Source organism: Ursus maritimus, unplaced genomic scaffold (assembly GCF_017311325.1).
Source record: "Ursus maritimus isolate PB19 unplaced genomic scaffold, ASM1731132v1 scaffold_21, whole genome shotgun sequence".
In the NCBI taxonomy this organism is placed as follows: Eukaryota; Metazoa; Chordata; class Mammalia; order Carnivora; family Ursidae; genus Ursus; species Ursus maritimus.
In genome coordinates, this window is record NW_024424564.1 from 55,420,646 (window position 1) to 55,433,750 (window position 13,105).

At 63.1% G+C, this 13,105-nt stretch overlaps 1 protein-coding gene across 1 annotated transcript in view; it reads left to right on the plus strand.

The window, feature by feature from the left end:
- Positions 1-13,105, plus strand: part of TAFA5 (TAFA chemokine like family member 5) — a 198,383-nt gene that overhangs the window by 157,310 nt on the left and 27,968 nt on the right. The window contains exon 3 of the mRNA XM_040637733.1: positions 9,611-9,738. Within this exon, the coding sequence (XP_040493667.1) occupies positions 9,611-9,738 (128 nt within the window). The remainder of the gene's footprint in view (positions 1-9,610; positions 9,739-13,105) is intronic.

Here is a 13,105-nt window from a genome sequence, read left to right on the forward strand (position 1 = left end):
AGCAGGGTGGGGGGGCTGGGCTGTCCTGGAGGAAGAGGTGGAGTGGGAGGGAGTGGCGGAGAAGGGTTTCCAGGAGAGGGGATGCCTGCATGGGGGGAAGAAGACTTGGGGAGCAGAAGAGTAAGGGGACAGGGCATCTGGAAGGTCTGACCCCCAGGGGCGTCGGGGAACCAGGTGGGACTTCTGCTGCTAGAGCAGATGGGGGCAGGGTGGGGGGACAGAGCTCAGAAGGGTCTAGACCTAGGTACCAGCAGCGACCCCTTACCCTGGCCTCCTCAGGGCTACGGGAGTGGTGGTGGCGGGGTGGGGGGCCCGTTTGGAGCGCAGTGCTCACCCGGGGGTGCAGAGAAGAGCCAGAAGACAGAAGCTCCCAGGCCTCAGTCTTCCTGTCTAGGAAAGGGGCTTGTGCTCCCTCCCTGAAGGAGGGCTCTGGGGCTTGATGAGGTCATTGATACAAGTTACCTATTATTAGCAAGGGCTCCATATGGCATTTCTTCCTCTTTCTCCTCCTCACGGGGCCTCACCTTACGTGCTTGTCCAGACAATGCCATCACCTCGAGCGTTCCTCCTGCCTCTCACTGGTCGTCTTCCTGGCGGACAACTTCAGAGCCGTGGCCTGGAGGGGGTTGTTCCCGGCCGAGGGCCACCCCCGGGGCCACGGTGCTGTCCCAGGAGCTGGTGCGGACGCCACGCTCACACACAGCAAGTGCTCAAGGACTGTTAGCTGATTAAAAAAACTCTCCTGGGCCTTCTGGAGAAGGATGTGGCCGTTTGGAGGATTCGTGAGAAATCGCGTGGGTAAAGCACCATTACCCTTCTGGAGCGTAGATGAACTCAGCAAATGCCTCGGCGTTCCGCTTGGTATTAAGTCCGAGTGAGCTCAGAGCCTGATTGCCTGGGAGCCCGGCTCCTGGCCCAGCCCCAGGGGCGGATCTTCACGGGGGAGACCCGGGGGGGCAGCTGGGGAGCTCCTGGCAGGCTGTGCTCACGTGTTTTCCTGGGACAAGAATGCCTTCCGGGACTCGGGTCTCTAATTCCTGCCTGTAAAGTGAGCCTTCTGATGGAGGACGCCACGGGACAGGTGGAAGTGGGGGAGGGGGCGCTCTGTGCACTCGGATGCACCCCTGAAGCTGAGCTCCGAGGCATCGCGGTGCCCTTGGTGAGGGCTCTGGGCCCCAGTGCCGGTGCAGCCCAGCTACAGAGCTGCTGCAGGGCAGCGAGGGCATCCGCGGGCTGTCTCCGGGGAGGGGGACCCACTGGGCCTGGCAGGTGGCCCTGTGGGCTCAGGGCCCAGGAGAGAGGGTGGCCTGGGAGGCCGGGTGGACTGAAGTTGTGATCCCGCTTAGGGCAGAAAGTCCTGGTGGCTGCACAGAGATGAGGAGGCCAGAATTTGGGCTCCCGGGCGCCGTACTCTCGTGGGGTTTCCGGGCCACGCAGGCAGGTCCGCGCTTGGATCCGGTGGTCCCGTGCGGCCGCTGCGGACACTTGAGCAAGCCGCTGACACGTTAGATGTTGGTTCAGCGGCTGTGGCTACCTTGTCCGTGTGTGTGGGCGTTTCCTCAGTGCTCATTGAGCACCTGCTGGCGCACCCCCCTCGGTGCCCACCTGTCTCTCTGTGGGAGCAGGTGTCCTCCGGAGCACGCCCGGCACTCGCAGCGGGGGTCACAGGACACTGTCCTTACTGCTCCCCATGGGACCTGCTCGCTGGCACATTGGAGGCCTGCAGCTCATGGCATAGCATTTGTGAGGTTTCTGGCTGACCTGGGGTGTCACCGTCTCACCCCGATTCCAGGTCAGGCCCTGGGGCTGCTGTGCGGTAGGGACACGGGTTTGCCTTCTGCTGCCATTTGGACGTACAAGGCGGGAGCATCAGGCCCGGCCCACAGCCTGGCATCTGGAGGCCCTGCCAGGGAGCGTCAAGCCCCAGGGGTAGTGCGTTCGCTGTCGATCTGTTTGGAGAAACTGGCCAGGAGCTGAGGTGAGAGACTCGAGGAGCCCAGCTGGTGGCAGGGCTGAGACCCGCACCCAGCCTCCTGCCTCCCAGCACTGCTCAGCCTCCATTGTGAGTCCTGAGAGGCCACAGACTGGGGGGACACACGCCCTTGCAGGCCGAGTCAGGGCGGGCAGGATGGTTGGAGGCTCCCTGTGCCCACACGCCTTTAATGGCAGCATACTCACCACGGGGCGTGGGGTGCACTGGGCTGGGGCCCTGTGTCCTGCAGCTGCACAGACATCTCTGCTCGGCATCTCTGCGTCCGGCAGCGTCCTCTGCTGACGGGAGGAAGCTGGGCGTGAGCCGTGTGCAGGCTCAGCTCTGCAGCCTTCAGATCAGCTGTCCTCCAAGAAGGCTGGACGTGGTTAGGAATGAAGCGCAGGGGCTCCTCTATCCACATGCTCGGGAAAAGGTCTGAGAGTCCTCAGCAGCCTTCGCCTGTGCTGTGCTGTGGGCACAAGACAGGAGGTACCTGACTGGGACATGCGGGGAGGATCTGAAAAGAGGGGAGACCTGTGCTGGAACAACAAGGGCCACAGGGGGCAGTTACAGGCTGACCGCTAGGCTTGAACCCCAACTTCTCGTGATTCCATGTCCCAGGGAGACTCAGAACTTGCACCATCTGAAAAAGCTTCCTGAGAGCTTCCACCAAGAATTCTGGTGGGAATGAAGGGGCCAGTGTGCCCAGAACAGCAAGGGCTCAATCCGGGAGCTGCTGATGCTGCTGATGGTGGATGGTAGTGCTGGTGACGACGATGGTGATGACAGTGTGGTGATGATGGTGATGTGATGGTAGTGATGTGGTAGTGATGATGGTGGTGGTGTTGATGGGGTATGATGGTGGTGATGGTGATGTGATGGTGATGATGGTGGCGATGGTGGTGACGATGACAATGGGGATGGTAGTGATTTTGGTGGTGATGGTGATGTGATGCTGGTGATGATGGTGGTGGTGATGGTGATGATGGTGGTGGTGATGGTGATGATGGTGATGGTGATGATGGTGATGGTGGTGGTGATGATGGTGGTGATGGTGATGATGGTGGTGATGATGGTGATGATGGTGGTGATGGTGATGATGGTGGTGATGGTGATGTGATGGTGATGGTGGTGGTGATGGCGATGATGGTGGTGATGATGGTGGTGATGGTGATGATGGTGGTGATGGTGATGATGATGGTGGTGGTGATGATGATGGTGGTGGCGATGATGATGGTGATGGTGGTGTGGTGGTGTTGGTAGTAGTAGTGAGGGTGGTGGTGATGAGGAGGCTTCTTGAGCCTGAGGAAGCTACATCTGCTGAGAGTAAGGGTAGGGTAGCAGAGAAGACTTTGCATCCAGACACCTGGGCCTTTGAGGTTTCTGGAATGTGCCCCGGAAAGGGAGAACCAGGACTGAGCATCCCCCAGGCTCAGCATGGTGCCATTGTGTGGCAACATCCGTTTGTGCCCTTTTCCACACTGCCCTTCACAGGTCGTTTGGGAGGAAGGAGAACGAACAGCTGACCAGGCTCCATGGAGGGGTGGGCCCAGGGATCGATCTGTGCTTAAAGGTGTTTGGGGCCAGCTGTAATTACTGTGTGATGCTACCAGGGACGTAGCATGTGAGATAAACGTGGAATCTGTTAGAATCCTGGGGAGACAATTCCCCCATGGGAGGGGCCAGAGGTACAGTGAGAAGCAAAGGCTACCCCACAGTCCATGTGCGTTGCTCACACCTGCGTCCAGATCCACGTGTCTCTGGGCTGGGGGCACAGCAAGGAGACCCCAGAGGAGGCCGTCACAGGAGACCGAAGCCCCTTTGGAGAGAGGGTGGTGGGCTCTAGGGCAGGCTCCTCCTCGGTTCCCATCTGCAGCCCCAGGCTGGTCCGCCGGGTCTGGAGGCCCCGCGTATGTCTAGGGCTTGCCCGAGGCAGCCCCTCTCTAGACGGTCTCAGGCACCAGCTCTCCCTCCTTCTCTGACCAGCTAGCCATGGGCGGGCAGCAGTGTTCCTCAGACTTAAATCACTTGAAAATTCCTTTTAAGGGAAAGCTCCTTCCTTGGGCCCCTCACCATTGACCTAAATCGTTTTTATTATAATGTTGCAGGAATATGAGCAAACGCCAAGCTGGGAGCCCTCTCCAGACCATAAACTGGAATAAACTGAAACCATTTACAAATTAAACACAAACAAAACTGCAAAACCAATAAAATTTAAATTTGCAGCGTTCATTTTCCAAGGCAGATGTTTGGGGAAGACACAGCGTTCGCGCTGGGCCGGCCGCACAGGCATACCTGGGGGTTCGCTCCTGCACTTGCTTGGAGGCTGTGAGGGTGGGGACACCGCTCGTCATGTGGGCACGTTGTATGAAATCGTGCTGATAATTGCGCATCTTTGTTCGTCATGAGCAGACCTTGTATCTCACCTAGAGCGGTCCAGAGGCGCTCCAGTCCCTGCCCCGAGCTGCTCGTGCACATAGACCTCGCTGCACGACCCAATCATGACAGACTGGGGACAGAGCCCTGCATGTACCCTGCCACACGCTTCTCTACTAGACAGGCAGGGAGCAAGCAGTGCACGCACGTGGGCTGTGTGGCCCCGGGCGCTGCGCCCCACAGCCCTGGGGCAGCCTGCTTGTGACACGAAGTGCCCTAGCACCCACCCCCTCTCCCTGTGCAAGCCCTGCGGAGCTCTGCTCACCAGTGTGGGGCGCACACCCGTATGAATGGGGCGTGCCCCCAGGAAAGGATGGCCAAGCTGATTCCCAGCAGGGGCAGGTCCCTAACTTTCTCTAGAAAAGGCCTTGGAAGGGCCATGTGTGACAGGCATCGTCCTGATGGCATTCAAGTAGCTGAGGGAGGCACGTGTCCTCGCTGTGTGTTTAAAGCCCGGGACTCTCGTGGGAGATGGTTATGGGGCCCTGACGCCACTGGGCCCTCTGCAGTGGTCATCTCCAGCAGACCCCGGTGAGCTCTGCCTCTTCCCTGGGGGTCAGTGCTCAGGGAGAGCGGTTCAGCCCTGGGTCTCAGGCAGCTGGTCACTGAGGGGGGCCCAGGGGAAACTGGGGGGAAGCGTGGTGGGAGGGCTGTGTGCGTCATGCTGCCCAGCCACTGTGTGAGGGTCAGAGCACAGGGGCCCTCACTACACCCCTGCTGGGGCCAGGGACTCTGCAGCTGGACTCGCCGCCGTTCTCCGCCCTGGTGAAACCTTCTGGCTGCTCCGTGGTGAGAAGAATGTCCCTCAGTCATGAAAACGTCCAGCTCGGGGTGGCGGATGCAGACCCCACCCCTCCAGCACTGAAGCTCCCCGCCCCCCACCCAGCCCTGCTCCGGGCAGGGAGCCCCCTCAGCTGCTCCCTCTCGGGGTCAGGCTGGGGGCAGGGGCTGGCGGGAAGAGGTTCCTGGCTGTGTTCAGCGGTCCCCACCACGTGCGGCACTAGGCCCCACATGGACTGGGTGCCACGCTGCCGCCTGTGTCCCCCATAGGAAGACGGCGCTTCCCCAGGGCCCTTGTGTCTGTGCCCCAGGTGGGTTCCTGAGGCAGGCGAGGCCGTGCTGCTGGTGGGCCGGGGAGGACCCTTCCTCCGCTCCTGCCACCGCCCTGCGTGAGCGGGCATCGGCGCGGCCCTGCTCTGTCTCCGAAGGGCTGTCCTTTCCCTTGAAGGCCGTTCACTGCCTGTCCTTTCTTGGAAGTGTCCGCGCTGCCCCCTGTCAGGCCCCTATCACTCTGGGGCTGCCCTAATCTGTCTTCAGCCCCATTCACGGCCTGCCTGAATGTTGTTCCGGCAAATTGGCCTTCCAGCAAAGGGACCGGAGCTGCCTAACACGCTTGTGTCTGGGACCCACATGCTCTCCGCTTCTCGGCTGTTCTCCCTGACGCCAGGCACCGGCTGCCACTCGCTGCTCTGCCGAGACCAGGGCGACCGGCCCTGCCCGGCCGTGGCCTTGCTGGCCCTCTGTTCCCGTAAGGCCCGCCCAACTCCGTCCGTGTCCCGAGCTGGCCGCCCGCTCAGTGCCCACGGCTCCCGTTACATTGTTTACAAATGTCTGGGCTGAAGCAGCAGGAGACCGAGGCAGAGACCCCGTCCCAGAAGCCCCAGCGTCCACATGGAGGGCAGCCTGGGCTGGCCTGGAGCCACTCTGGGCCTCAGCCTGAGGCCCTCAGCACTCGGGTCGGAGCACGCAGGCGGCGCCGTGAGCTCACACCCTCCCCGGCCAGCAGCAGGTGCACAGAGCCCGCACTGTGGCTGCAAGCCTCTTCACGAGCAAGACCCCGGCTGGGGAGTGCAGGAGCGAGTGCTGGGGGCCTGGTGGCCTCTCTGGGTCCATAGACGAGGTGGGGACGCGAGGTGGGGTCACGCCAGGGAGAAGGGAGTGGCGCCACCCCAAGGCCAGGCAGGCGCCCCGTCAGAGGCTCGGGGTTGGTACAGCTGCTCCATTTCAGCCTCCAGCGCCCGTCGGCACAGGCCTGCTCTCCTCAGGCCCGGGGACAGGCACAGGCGACGTGGTGATATCCCCTGATGTGCTGTGGGCCGAAGCACCTCCCGTGGCCTTGCACGCGGCTGGCTGCCGCCACTGTCCCCAGAGGCCAGCAGTCAGCTGCTGTCACTCATGCCCTCTGTGCACCGTCAGCTCCTGGAGGGCACCCTCCCCGGCGCTGGCGCTGCCTCAATGTCACGGAAGTGGTGACGTGTGGCATGAAAGGTCCCTTTGTCCCTGGGATGTGGTGTCCAGAGCTGTGCCTCCCACCGCCTCCAGCAGGAAGTGGGCTCGGGCTGGGTGAGCTAAGCCCAGCAGCAGACAAAAGGCGTGTGTGCTCAGCAGCGGCCCCGCAGTGCCCTCGGCAGGCCTGGCACCCGGCACGCCCAGGCCGCCACACCGCACGGGGGAGGGGTGCAGTGAGCGACTCGGTGCGCCTGCTTGTGCGTGTGCACTTGTGAACGCACGGGTGGGTACGTGTCTGTGTGCGTGTGCTGTTTGCACGCCCATGGTCTGTGCATGCATGTTCGCCTATGTTGATTCATTTCACCGTGTATGTACACACACACGCATGTTTGGGTGAGCAAGGGTGTACATGTGTGGTCAGATATCGTGGCTGCGGCGTGGACGGGACTTGGGCCCCTCCCCTCCCAAGGCTGTGGGGACCCGGCTCCCCGTCCTGCCTCCCCTCTCCCTTTCTGACCTTTGGCTCCACTCGCTTGTGGTCACACCGTGCTTGTGGGGCTCTCCCAGTGCTGGGGGGCCGCGTGCTCCCTCCCTCCCACGTTCCACCAGCTCTCAGAGCTGAGTGCATGACAGTCAGGAAGGATTGGAGAGAGCGGCCCCCATGCTGCTTCGAGAAAGGCGAACGGGCCCAGTGGCACGGAGGGTGGTGTCGCGGGACGAGATGGCCTTGGCCATGGGTCTGGCGGGAGAAGGACGCTGCCGTGACGTCCACAGTTGGGCACGTCCGGAGGTCAGCATCTGTCCCTCTCACACCCCCTGGTCCGAGTGACTGCAGGTGGCCCGACCGTGAGGGCTGGGTGTCCATGCGCACCGACGGGCCGAGCCTGTGCCGGGTCCTTCCACCGGCACCTTCTCCGCCCCCAGCACCGAGCGTCCCCGTGAGGACGGAGCACCAGGGAGAGCACACGGCGCCGCACGAGTGAACCCAGGCCTGGCTCTGCTGCCTTCCCCGCCGGCTTCGGGTGTCTGACCGCGTCACCGCGTGTCCTGCCGACCAGGCTGCCCAGCGCGGCCAGGACCTGCCCTCCACAGGGTCTGTGCAGTCCCGTTCCGGAGGCCCCAGGCCCCAGCGTGCACGGCCTCGCAGGCAGTGCTGAGCCTCGGGCTCCCTGCCTCCAGACCTCATTGCCTCTTGCCACGGGAGGGTGCGTCTGTCCCCAAAACAGACTTATTCCATGCTCGGCCCCTGGGGCGAGGACCGGGCGGACCTGGGCCTCCCTGCTGGCTGAGGTTCCACCCCGTTGGCCCTTGACATTGACAGCATTCCCCTGGGTGCGGCCCCGGGGGGGGGGGAGCACGGCTGCAGTCTCCACCATCCTCCCTTCAGCCTCTTCCACCCCACTCCTCATGGCTGATCCCAGAGCAGCTCCCCCTTTACTTGCCAGGATCATGGCTCAGGCACTCGTGTAGGATTTCCAGGGATTGGGCCGTGTGTGCGTCAAGCCCGTAGCCTCCCCGTGGGCTTTAGGGGCGGATTCGCTGGCGCACAGCAAGGCTTTCGGGCCGCCTCTCCCTGTCCGGAAACGGTGTGTCTGGGAAGGTGACACTGCTCGGGGCCCGGCAGGAATAAGGCGCAGAGGAGGAACGAGGCCCTTGGGATGCGCTGGGAAAGGTGCTGAGCTCCCGCGCTGGTGGTCCCGGGAGGGGCTCCCGCCTGCACCCAGCTTCTCGTCCCAGGACCCCCGGACAGAGGCCGTGGCCCAGTGAGCAGAACCCGGCGCGTCCCCGCCTGCCCTGGGGAACCGCACAGGTGCTCGGCGGCATCTTTGCCACACCGACTTCCCAGCGGAATGAGAAACATGTCCGAGTGGTGGGTCTCCCCCGCGTCACCGCCTGCCAGGCTGCGGGGACAGGATGCCACAGGCAGGGCGGCCTCAGCAGCAAGTGTCTGCCTTCTCACCACCCTGGGGGCCGGGCGTTTGAGAGGACAGGCCAGCCGGCTCAGGTGCTGGCAGGAGGCCTCGCACAGCTCGGTGTCTCTACTCGCAAGGGCGCTGATCCTACCCCACCCTCATGACTTCGCCTAAACCGAATCACTTCTGTAAAAACACCATCTCCGAGGACCCACGCTGGGGGTTAGGGCTTCATCATGTGACTGGGGAGCACAGTCCAGTCGGTGGCACGGCCTAGAAAGGAGCTGGGGTCAGGGTGACCAGCTGTTGCATCCCTGGCACGGCCCCCAGACCCGCACAGTGGCTGCCCAAGCCCTCTCCCAGCCCGCTCACCTTTTCCTGACGCCCCTGGGAGGACAGTCCAGCGCGGCGAGCACGGGACAGACACCCAAAGACGCATCTGTCCTCACACGCCTGGACCCAGACTCCGATCCTCGTTTCCTGGGAAGTCCCAGGTTTTGTGCCTTCTCAGCAGCGGGCCGGAGGTGGGGAGGATGCCGTGTTTGGAAGCATGCGTGTTGACCACATAGCTTTGAGCTGAAATAATGCCTGGCCTGTGGTGGGCATCCGATCTGAGCGCCCACACTTCGTAACTGGATCACCCCCCTTCTGTAAAGGCCCCGGATTTATGATCGTGAGTCAATCTGTCGTACGTGCGCTTAGGAGGACACGTACTTGGTCCTAATTCGGAGAAGAGCCCGTTGTTCTATGGGGTCCTTGAGGGAGGGTTACGTGGATACGGTCGTCCTCTATTTCAGGATGCAGCCCCTGCTTCTAGGCCTTTCCATCAGGGAGGAAACTCCTCAGCACCCCCCACTACCACTTACGGAGGGGCTGGTGCTGGAGCTGGACCTGGGGAGCGGTTCTGAATGGGGGGCCAGGGAGGAATAGCGGCCCGGCCACCCCGTTGGGCACCAGGTGCTGCCCACCGGACCTCCCCACCCCCGTGTAGCAGTCAGGCGGCTGGGGCTGCCCGGGGCCCCCGTGGGCAGTGGCTGAATGGCTCTCTTCTCTCCCGCAGCTCGAATCATCAAGACAAAGCAGTGGTGTGACATGCTGCCGTGTCTGGAGGGTGAAGGCTGTGACCTGCTGATCAACCGGTCAGGCTGGACGTGCACGCAGCCCGGCGGGCGTATAAAGACCACCACGGTGCGTACGCGGCCCCGCTCACGCCGTCACCGGGCGGGCGAGCAGGCCCCGGGCAGCGGGTAGCTGTGGGGAGGTGGGCCCCACGTCAGCGGTGACGGGGACAATGGCAGCTGGCTTCTTTGTGTGGACGGGCTGCGAGGCTCGCCGCTTCCCCTCCGCACCGCCCTCGTCCTCCGGGGCTGGATCAGTCTGTCCCTGGGCTGTCCCTGCCCTGTCAGACTGTCACTGCAGGCGGGTGGGCCCAGGGGCCAGACGGAAGCACCCCGAAGGCGTCCGCCCAGAAGTTGGCTCGGTGCCCACGCAGGGCGGTTGGTAACGTCGTCTCGCTTCTAGGGAGCACGGTGTGCTCACAACTCCAGGCAGGAGATCAGGTTAGGACCCCCTCAGGGCAGGTGATGCCCCTTTAAACAGCAAGTATCGGGAAGGGCAGTGGTCCTCAAGGTCGGCTCCTGCCCTGGGCACCGCATAGTGGCCGTTCGGAGCAGAGACCCTGAAAACCCCCAAGGGCATCCCAGTCCCTCCCAGATCCCGCTGAGGGGCACACCGCGTCCGCTGTTCCAGGAGCCCGTGTCCCCTGGCTGCTGTCCCATGGGCGGGAGGGGAGGACGGGAAAGGGGTTCTGGGGCCGCTCTCTGAGGCTCCTTTTCTAAAGGTAAATTCCTCAGGGCGCACACACAACGGTGGGAGCCGCGGGATCCGCGCCTGCGTCCACTGGTTTGGCGCTGGGGCTCCACAGACCTCGGTCCGCATGGCAGTGGCCTCTCCTTCCCCCGGCTGATTATCACCCCAATCCCAGCTCTTCCTCATGAGCCGCACATAGAAACCGAGACCCGAAGCCGGTTCTGATCTCTTGGTCGTGATTCCCACCTCTGTGCCTTGGGAACGTCCAGTTGGGGAGGTCCGGGGCCCCCAGGGAAGGATCCGGAGAGCCCGGCTGGCATCCGTATCTCCTCGCGATGCAGCTCCTCGGAGTTGGAGCAGAGGAGAACCCGCCTGCTTCCTCTGTCCCCGTAGGCCGGCCTCTGCTGGGGAGCCTGGTGGCCCTGAAGGAGCCTGGGGGGCTTCTGACCTGTGGCTGCCACTCCAGGGGCACCCGCTAGGTAGGCAGCTGATCTTTCTGGGGTCCCCATCTGTGTGCCGTTCCCAAAATGCAGAGACCTGGGGACAAGCAGATCCTAGGAGCCGGGGTCGCCGTCCCCTGTTCCTGGGGCCTGCGGGTCAGTGTGTGGATTCCCCGCAGGGCCCAGGGCAGCCCTGTGGGCAGGACATGCCAGGTGATGGAGTCTTCCGAATGCGCACCTGGAGGAGAGGAGGCGTGGGGGGAGGGTCCAGACCTCCCACCCACTGCAGTGGCCCTCCGGCGTGGCCGTGGGGTCAGGCCTGTGCTCCAGGCCCCGGACACGGTGCTGGGGGCAGGCCCGCTGAAGGAGGTGACCCAGCAGCACCCCCATGGTCTTACAGCTGAACCGAGGCTCCAAGCCCTTCCCCACTGCCGTGCTCTGCACTCCCTGCCCTGCGGCCCGTCTCACAGGCCCAGCGTGTGCAGGCAGCCTCTGTTCCCTGATGCGGTCCCTGCTGCCGAGGTCAGTCCCACTGCCCCACAGGCCGGGAGCTCGGACCATCGCGCTGGTCTCACTGCTGTGAAAACCGCAGCTCGCGTTAGGTTCAGACATGGTCTTTCCGTGTGCTGGGCCTTCCCCCTCCAACGCTGGGCCTGGCTTTGCACGCACCCACGTGTCTTTGGGCTCTGGAGAGCGACTCTCTCATCTGCCCGCTCTCAGGGGAGACCGCGCTGGAGGGCAGCTGGCGTGCTGTGGCTGGGGCTCGGCAGAGGCACCTGCTGGTCCAGGCGTGGGAAGGACACCTGCTACCCCCAGGGAAAGTCCGGGAGAAGTACCCCCTCTCGGGGCTCCCCGCCCCCCCATAGGGGTGCACACCTGGGGCACAGCGCCCCTTGCGGAGTGGAGGGCACATGTGCCGGAGCTTGGGCTGGTGCATCCCGGCGAGGGGGCTGTGTGACGATGCTGGAGGCCCGGGGTCTCCCCAGGGGTCTGCAGACACATCTCTGGCTCTGACAGCAGTCCTGGAGTGCGGGGACCTGTCTGCAAAGCTTTCGTAGAAGGTCACTCGAGCTCTTGACCCAAACACCGTCTAACTGGGGTGTATAGTCCCATCTTCAAGATGGCATCGCGATTCTGTTACCAATGGTTGGTTAGCGCTGCGGTGTCATGTGTCACCACGAGCAGGTCTTCTGTGAGATGGACTTTGCGAGCCCTCGTGATTGCTTGGCCACGTGACAGCCCACGCCACCTCAGGGGCCACAGCCGTGTCTGCAGTGGCGCCCCCCTGCCTACCGCGTCACGCCCCACTCCTCCGTGGGGGCCACACTGCTCACATCTCTGTGCCCACCAACCACCTGGCCCCTCTCTCAGGGCTGACGTGAGTACGTGTGATGACTTGATTACGTGGTCACCTGAGTAGGGACTCCGGGAACACGCTGGCGTTTGCCTTTCCGAGAGCGCTGCTTTTCAGAAGGCAGGTCTTCACCCCATTAGTGGGTCATGAAATTAATTTACTGGATCATGATCTGCATTTAAGGGAAGAAAGAAGAAATTAAGTAAAAATATCAAAGAATCCCGTGTCCTGAGGGGGAGTCCCACTTAGTAAAACTCATGCCCGTGCACAGGGTCACCAGCCGGACGCGGTGACTGCTGCGGGTCATGGGGAATCGCGGGGAGCCCACCGTCCGGGGGGACTTGAGGGAGGATCTGGCATCCGCTCTGGCTTTCCGGGCTCTGCTTCCCTCACTGTGTTGGCCCTGCGGACAGCGGTCTGCACCAGGAAAGGAGACGCGGGGCTGCCGCAGGCTCTCCTCCAAGGTGACAGCAGCGCCCTCCCATGACGCCCCCAGAGATAGTCTCCCCTGAGCTTTGCAGTCCTCCGCTGTGCCCACTGACGGCGCGCGGTCTGGGTCCACCCCGCGAGCAGAGCACCCTCCTGCCTACACGCGGCTGGCCTCCCCACATGTTAGCTGCTGAGGCCGCGAGCGGCACGTGCCGGTGGCGATCCGGACGCCATAATCAGTAATCACTCTGCCACACTTTGAAACGTGTGCCCAACGCGAGCTGCTGTCCCATCTCCCAAACCAGAGCGGACCGGCCAGATTGCAGCCCGTCTTTCCCAGGCGCTGTTACGCACCACACCGGCATTCTGTACGATGGGAACACCCCGTTGGGAGCGAGGAGCATCCGTGGGGCGTCCAACTACTTCTGTCCTGGAACTTGGATTTCCTGGACACTCACTTCCCCCAAACCTCACTTCCCAAGAGCAGGCTCAGAGAGATGGCACGGCCGCAGCGGCCCGAGAG